The 8,223-nt window shown below is 37.4% G+C and overlaps 1 protein-coding gene across 1 annotated transcript; it reads right to left on the bottom strand.

Moving 5' to 3' along the window:
• Positions 1–223: 223 nt before the first annotated feature.
• dhrs1 (dehydrogenase/reductase (SDR family) member 1) lies at positions 224–6,032 on the bottom strand. Its single transcript, XM_032565540.1, has 9 exons — positions 5,879–6,032; positions 3,447–3,596; positions 3,188–3,331; positions 2,514–2,593; positions 2,264–2,396; positions 2,017–2,160; positions 1,862–1,931; positions 1,366–1,446; positions 224–1,199 (listed from the first exon to the last, which is right to left on the bottom strand). The coding sequence occupies exons 2-9, from the start codon at positions 3,588–3,590 to the stop codon at positions 1,063–1,065; spliced, it is 933 nt and encodes a 310-aa protein (XP_032421431.1). The 5' UTR covers positions 3,591–3,596; positions 5,879–6,032; the 3' UTR covers positions 224–1,062.
• Positions 6,033–8,223: the final 2,191 nt, after the last annotated feature.

The raw sequence follows: 8,223 nt of genomic DNA on the forward strand, positions 1-8,223 counted from the left end.
AAAAGTTACTTTAAATGTAACTTGCGTTACTTTCCAAATCAAGTAATTAGTAATCTAAGTTACTTTTTCAAGGAGTGATCAGCAATCCTTTTTCAAAGTAACTATGCCATCACTGGTTATATCTTCAACTGGCTGCTTTACGTAATAGTAAAAAAAAAATCTGGCCTACACATTATGATCTCTATATATTGTTTCAGAAATGAGTAGGACAAATAAACAGCAAGAGATTAAAAAAATCCTTTGTTGAATTGTATTTTAGTTGGAGAAATACATTAGCTGATTAGGCAGGTAGAAAACAAGCTGAAATTTCAGAATGTCAACTGGTTTCTTATTGTAGTCCTATTTTTAACCCTGTAAGACATAAAGGACATGAGATGACACTCCTTCACCAATAAGGGGCGATGCTGTTCCTTCTGGCTTATCTACAGCCGAACATCCACCTCAATGTCCCCTCAGGGAAAAATAAGGCTCATTACATGAATGAAGATCCTGCCAAACAAAACAGCACCTCAAGCACAAACAATGACTGCCTGCACATCCAAGAAAAAAAAAAAGAACATTAAAAGCAGAAATTAAGTACGAGTACAGGCTAAACATTACACTAAAACTCTATATTCAATGTAAAATCACACTTCTTTTCAGCTGATTGGGTTAAACTTGACATTTTTATCTTTCAAACATCTTCAGGTAGAAGGAGCTGGCAACCCAGAGGAACCCCAGTTCCTATTTTCTTTTTCTTCCATACAATCGTAATGAAATACATTCAGTGGTTAGTTCAAAATGACTTCTTTAAACTGCGCAATTAGTGTTGTTACAATCACATTGGGAGGGTTCACCTTTGGCTGGCATTAGTGCTACTGTTAAGCTTACTTCATGCGGACCTTCGTTGGTACAACTTCAGCACATCTGCAACATTAAATGCTATCCTTATTTGTGATCTGATTGAATCAAGACTACTTCTTTCCAAAAAAAAAAAGGAAAATTTTTGTCATTCATGGAGTCGTTTAGCACAGATATTGAAACTGTGCAGTATGGCATTGTGGGGAGTGATGAGGGAACCCTTCATAAGCGTCTGGTAGCCAGCGTGACCACAAAGCGAGGCAGGCGAAGAAATGAGGGGACGACTGCTGAAAGCCAGGACAGGTACGGGACCTGGGTCAGGAGGAATTTTAGGGACGTAAAATCTGTTACATCCCGCCCTGAAAAAAAAAAAAAAAGACGACATATTTTCCTTTGAACTATTGCAGATTACTCTGTTGACTAACAGTACACCCTGCTGGGGATGAAATAAGTAACATGACCACTAGGCAGGTGGTTATTGTTGTATGATTATATGACTGTTAATAGTAAGATAAACTACATTACCATCAATATCTTTAATGCCATATCGCCTGGCCAGGTCACACGTCATGAGCACCTTCCCAGTCAGGGACATCAGATTTTTATCTATCAGACAAAAACAAAAGTAGCTTTAAAAAATGCATCTGTGTAAGATGTTAATTTACAGTGGCTCTTAAGAGTGTACACACAGATTTTGAGACTTAAAAATTTGATTATGATCAATCATTTTCTTCCACCTTCAATGTAACTTATGTCCTGTACAATTCAATGCGAAATAACCAAATCTGGGGGAATATGAAACAAGGGGAGTAATCTGGTAACATAAATGTAAATACTAAATTAGTACTTTGTTAAATCTGATTTAATTGCCTCATTCAATCTTTTTGATAGGAGACGATCAGCATCACACGCCCTGACATGGTGATATTTGCACTCTCTATCAAGCAAAGTTCTCAATCACATTTACTGATTAATAAACAGTTACGTTTATACATTTTTGAGATCTTTAATGATGACTTACCATTAGCCAGGCTGACGATGCACTTCCCACTTAGTTCTGTAGTTTCCCCATTGGCGAACACATCTTTATACTGAGTAAAATCAAAGTCAAAGGTTAAGAGAGAATTTGAAATTGACCATTTATGCAAACAGACTTGCTCTCTGATGGTAGCCTACCTTGGGATTCAAACCCTGAGGTGCATCTTTCTGCATTACAAACTGATTTACAAGCTCTGTTTGTACCGGTCCCGGCCACAGACTGATGGAGGTCACTCCTCTGCTTTTCAGCTCAACCGCCATGTCAGCTGCCAGCCTGTCACACTGGAAAAACACAAAACAAAATCAGTTTTTTGACAGTAATGAGATATAAGACAAACTGCATTTTGAAACTGGATACCAAATTGAATCAAGTGGAAGAACTTACAGCAGCTTTACCAACCCCATACGCTACATTGAAGAGGTAATGCAGTCCGCCGATAGAAGAAATGGTCACTATAAACCCATGACCTTGGTTCACCATCAAGCGAGATCCATAAACTGAGAAAAAGTAGTGCCCCCTAAAAAAAACCCAACAAAAATAACAATAACTACTGAAGTTATAGCAGATCAGAAGAAAATAGGCAAGACGAGACTGTGGGACAATATGATTTAGTGTGTTTGAAAGCTAACAGTACCTCAGGCCTGTGTTGTTGATATTATCCCAAACAGATGGATCGGTTTCCCAGAACTTCTTACCCATATTGTCAAAAATATCCTGGAATGACAATTTAAAGTCAACACACAATATTCGAATCTTTACTTCCTTTCATTCATTTTTACTTCTTGTTTTTCCTAAAAAAGGCCCACCAAAATAACTTTTACTATTTTTAAATCTGTATTTAATATGGAAGCTTTGAGGGGACATTTCCTGCATATACTTTTTCCAGATGGTCACACGTTAATTTTCCAACAGTTTTATCGAGGTAACGAGTTATTCCAATGATTTTCTCAAGATCACAAGTTAATTTTTTTGATGGTTTTCTCGTGATCATGACATGATTGGTGTGCGTGTTAAGCTCGAGTCCATCCTTCAAATGCATTCCACCGGTGAAAGGTTTACCTATCACTTATTCACAGAATTATTCAGAATAACACACACAAGATATGACACTTATATACTCCCGCTGTTGTGGCATGCATTTGGAGGATAGAATCAGGTTTAACACACACCCATCATCTGGAGATCTCAAACAAAAACATCGGAAAAGGAACTCGTTATCTCGACAAAGCCATCACGTGAAATTATATACAACCTCTCTTGGCTTACTAATACTAAGAACTGTTTCATGAGTGTTTTATTGATACAAACCGGAACGCCAGCGTAGGCATTGTTCACCAAGATGTCCAGTCTGCCATCCTGCTCTTGTTTGATCCGTTCAAAAAGTGCCTGGATGTCTTCCGGTTTTGTGGAATCACAGATCACTGGAACACCCTTCCCACCTCTCTCAGTCACCTACATTATAATTAAGGGCGTCAGAAAAATACAACATACCGACAAGCATTGTGCAAAAGCTTGGCTTGCAAAGTAATCTGATTTCAATTCAGAAAAAGACATTTTTAAAGTTCACCTCAGCAGCAGTTTGTTTGAGGGTCTTCTCTTGCCGTCCTGTGATGTAAACAGTAGCTCCGGCCTCAGACAGCTGGAGCGCTATTCCCCTGCCGATGCCCCTGGAGGCACCAGTAACTATACACACCCAGCCGGAAAGAGACATCTTGGCCTGCAGGAGGTAAATTTGCAACATAAGCCAATGGTTCTCCAACCTTTTCTGACAAGTACCACATTTGGACATTTGCCATTTTGATTACCGTATTTTCCGAACTATAGAGCGCACCATATTATAAGCCGCACCTAGAATTGTTTTTTAAAAAAAGAAACTGGAAACATACATATATAAGCCGCACCGGGCTATAAACCGCTGGAATCTCCACCGCTCTCGATTTTCCATAAGGACCAGCAGAGCGTAGGAGAGTCTCCGTCTCCAAAGCCGAACCACGGTTTCGTTCACGCCGAGCGGCTCTATTTCCCTCCTGTACTGCCAGATCGATACTCCTCAACTTAAAAGCTGCATCATATGAGTTTGAAAACATTTCTCTGTCGTGCCTGCTGCTAGCATGTGCTTGTTGTAAATGAAAATTAGCACTTTCTTCTTTGATTTCCAATTTTGACTTCCAATGATTCACTTCCTGCTAAGGAGCCCCCTGGCGGTTGAAGAAAAATCCACAGAAAAGCCACACCGGGCTAAAAGCTGCATGGTTCAAAGCGTGGGGGAAAAGTAGTGGCTTATAGCCACCGAAAAATACGGTACTTGGTGCCAAACTCTTTGAAGTATAAAACAGACGTCATCACAAGATGTTTCGTACCAACCATGAGTCAGTTCGTACACCCCACTCAAAAGTACGGTATTCTAGCTGCTTTGATAATGTCCCAAGCAGCTTGGATTCTGTGCCTCTCCACTCATCCTCCAGACACTCCTTGATTTTCCAAATAAAAGCCAAAGTTTACCTTCATATGATATGAAACGAGAACTTTGGACCTCTGGACAACAGCCCAGTTGTCCAGAGATCAACTGGGCTGTTTCTCCTTTGTCCAAGTATGGTACTTTTCCTTTCACTCAACTTTCCACTAATATGCTCCATGAACAGCCAGCTAATCTTTGATCTTTCGTGGCGTACACTTATTGATTGTTGGATGACATTCGTGTCAGCAGCTTTCCTCATGGAGGTGCAAGAATTAGGACAGCCGTAACACGACATTACTGTCTTAAAAATATCTTTTTCAATTAAATTTAAGATTTTAATTTTCAATGAAATGAGCTTCAGTTTTTGGTAGCTGCAAGCCACAATCATAAAAATAAGCCAGAAAACAACCTTGTGGGATGTATCACTGAGTGTATTGAATACATATATGATGGGAATTCAATTTCTAAAGTAAATTAACTTTTCAAATTTATTGTGATGCCACCCACAATTGTTCCTGGTTCACTGTCACCCATTTCAGTTTCTTCTTGGGTTTCTCAAAATATGCTGCACTCCACTTATCTGTAGAGTAGTTTTTAATGCGGATGATACATTTATTTCAGACATTTCACCAAGAGAAAACCACACATAATAAAAAGTAGTACTTGCATATTTTCTCTATGTAAATGCAATACCCTATTACCAACCACACATACACGAATACATGCAAATAAACCTGTTTGCACATACAATTTATCCTAGCTTACAATGGTACATTATTTACCGTGTAAATAGTTCATATAATTTTTCTCTCAGTTCAAACAGATATCATATTTGTAGAACCACTGATAAAACCTTTCAGATTAATTAGATGAGATTAGATTAATGTCCGTGGGTTATGAGGTAGGCGTGGAGGCAGCCACGGTTGCGAAAGCGCCACGCTGCTCTATTGCTTCTTGATGTCCAAAGTTCCCTGGAAGTCGAACCGTGTTCTGTCTTACAAAACCACTTTAGGTCCAGTCATCATTAGTCAGCAACCAGCCAGCTTGTATATGTTATAATGACGAAATGTGTATGCAATCAGTGGCAGGGCATTTGGTGAAACTTTGCGCTATTTAATAAACTTTATGGTGAGAATTTCTTACTGTTTAATTGTTGATCAACTACGTGAATTTTATTTATTTTTAACTTTAGGTAACTATTTTTTCCCCCCTTTAGTAAAATCCATCGACGTTTTTCAGTTTTCATTGTGATACTAACTTATTTTCATCCTTATTAAGTCCTGCTGAAGATAAACGGTAATTACAAGCGAATATTATTTTCAAAAAGAATACATAACATATGAGTTGTAGACAGGCGCTTTGGGCAGGACACTAAAATTTAACATACACAATGGAAATTTTTTTTTAGAGCTAATTCGCTACATTGACAAAGTGAGTAATATATATATATATATATATATAGCCTAGATCAGTCCATCCCCAAAAATTACACTAACTCTATAAAATAAAGTAGAGACGCTGTTGTTTTAAATAAGGCTTACCTTGTAGCAGAGAGCGGCGGTTCTGGTTTGTCTAGTCCCTGCTGTCTGTTGCAGTCTTTTCCAAGGAAGAACGAGAGGCAGTGTTGATTTTCCGTGGACTGTCGATGCTGTTTTGGTGACATCACAAGTTTGTCACCAGCTCCATGTACGGCGATCCAAAAAAAGAAAAAACAAAAAACAAAAACATACGCTGCTTCTGTAAATATCGCGAGAAAAGCAGGGTGAAAGTATCGCGAGAGCATATTGAAGAGGCACGATGGCACATTTACTTCATGTGTAGTTTCTATATTTGTATTCATTTTTAACAGACATTCAAAGTTTATTGTAAATGTGGACCCGTGGTTTTAGCTAACTGTGGAACACCACAGGTCACAGTTAACTTGCAAAAAATTTAAATTATTTTGAATGTCAAGAGTGAATATAACTTTCGAAACAACACCAGAAGATGGCGCTGTTTATTAAACAACTTCAGAAAATCCTGGAATGCACTAGGATTGCAGAACTTACTTTTGTTACTAATTTAGAAAAAACAGCCTACCGTCTATATTTAATCATATTATTATTATTATTATTATTATTATTATTATTATTATTATTATTATTATTATTATTATTAGTAGTAGTAGTAGTAGTAGTATTGACTGTTTTCAGATTTTTTTTTGATGAGTCAATTATGAAACAGTAAGGCCTAATAATGTTACATTAGAACCACAAAATTGATCACAAAATAAGTATTTACTGGTATACAGCCGCTGATCAACTGGACTGGTGGAAAAATATGTTTTTATTTTTAGTTTTTTAAAGATAGACTATAAGTGCCTTGTAAAAGTATTACTTACCTTAAGACATGGAATCAAAATAAAGTAGGATTATCCTTTATTGTCCCTCTGGGAAATTCAAGAGTCAAAGCAGCAAGTTAAGTTAGAAATATGTATATTTCCACAAAAGTAAATAAATATAAAAATAATAGTAAGAGATTATACAGTAAGGGCAAATTTACAGTTGTAGAAAAATAATATTGCACAGTTATTAAAAATAGTATACTCTAATGATCTAAATGTACAGCTGAGTAGGGTTTTTTAAAATCAGGAACAAGCTTTGAGAAAACTGCAAAGCTGCTGAAACACTGAGTTCCTTTAAATCCGGGCTAAGAACCCATTTGTTTAGAGTTACCTTTGATCTATAATAACTGTCCACATAGCAGAAGGATCTACGATTAAGGAAAACAAAAGTGTACTTGGATAGCTATTGTGGTAGTTCAGGAGCTTGCACTCATATGCTTAGCAATCCCAACCATCTGCAAAGACAAGAAGAAAGATTAGAATTAGACTGAGACACACCAATGACTCAAAGAAGAAATAGGGATGTTGTGAAAAGTCAAGACCTTAAGTGGACTTCTTGTCCTCAGAGAGATCAAAAGGTCTTTCAGGGAGTGACTTTGCCAAACAACCAAGACAAAAACAAAATACTTAATATTTTTTGTGAACTGTCTGAAGCTTAGCAGAAATAAACAGTATTTCCGTTGATGCTCCAGTGATCAAGTTCACTTTAAAACATAAGAATCTGAGACAACAAAGACAAGCCTTAAGAAATGAAAGGCATAGTTACATTGCTTTGCATGACAGTATTAAAGCTCTACTATATACTCCTCTATTTGTTTTAAGGTTACTTTTGTCTCAGCTAACATTCATGTCAGTCCAGTGGTAGTACATAGTTCAGTAAGGCTTGGCTTCATTCCCAGACAACTTATTACACACAAGGCTCACCAGCGATATACAAATATAGGCCATATTTGCTATAGAGTTCTGGCGTATGTTTGAAGCTTTTAAAGGAGTCATCCGCTAAACGTGTTCTTCAAAGAATGAATTCACTTGTACCTAAGCCCACGTCATCAGCCCTCTATATGTTTGGTGTTCACTAAAAATCACTAAAATTAGTGCTTAACCCCATTAATCTGCCACATCTGTAGTCAAAACATTGCTGAAGAAGCTTTGTTGCTATTTTTGATGAAACACTACAAACATGGAAGCCATGGTGTTTTAGATTAAAGACACCTGACTTGTTCAGTCTATTTCCTGTCAAAGCAATCAACCAGCAAACCGAGGCAGTCGAAACTGACTTGTCTTTAAGTAACAGAATAATCTTATTGAGGTGATTTTTTTTTTTTATTTGAGCTTGTATTTGCCTAGCTATATGGTTCAAACCACGTCTTCACTATTTCATGAATACCAAAGCCTTTATTTTTGCTGGTTGCCTGCATTTAGCAAGAGGTCTTACTAAGAAGACTGCACCCCGACAACCAAACTATCATGACACCAAATATCATTTCATGACTTGTAAGTGAC

The sequence above is a fragment of the Xiphophorus hellerii genome, chromosome 6, assembly GCF_003331165.1.
Source record: "Xiphophorus hellerii strain 12219 chromosome 6, Xiphophorus_hellerii-4.1, whole genome shotgun sequence".
In the NCBI taxonomy this organism is placed as follows: domain Eukaryota; kingdom Metazoa; phylum Chordata; class Actinopteri; order Cyprinodontiformes; family Poeciliidae; genus Xiphophorus; species Xiphophorus hellerii.

Bases quoted from the DNA above. Each gene is read 5' to 3' on its own strand.
- dhrs1 (XM_032565540.1), bottom strand. From the start codon at position 3,590: ATGTCTCTTTCCGGCTGGGTGTGTATAGTTACTGGTGCCTCCAGGGGC. The intron at 2,594-3,187 runs GTTTGTATCAAT...TTGTCATTCCAG, and splicing joins ATGCCTACGCTGGCGTTCCG to GATATTTTTGACAATATGGG. The intron at 1,200-1,365 runs GTAATGTAGTTT...TTTTTTTTTCAG, and splicing joins TGGCATTAAAGATATTGATG to GGCGGGATGTAACAGATTTT.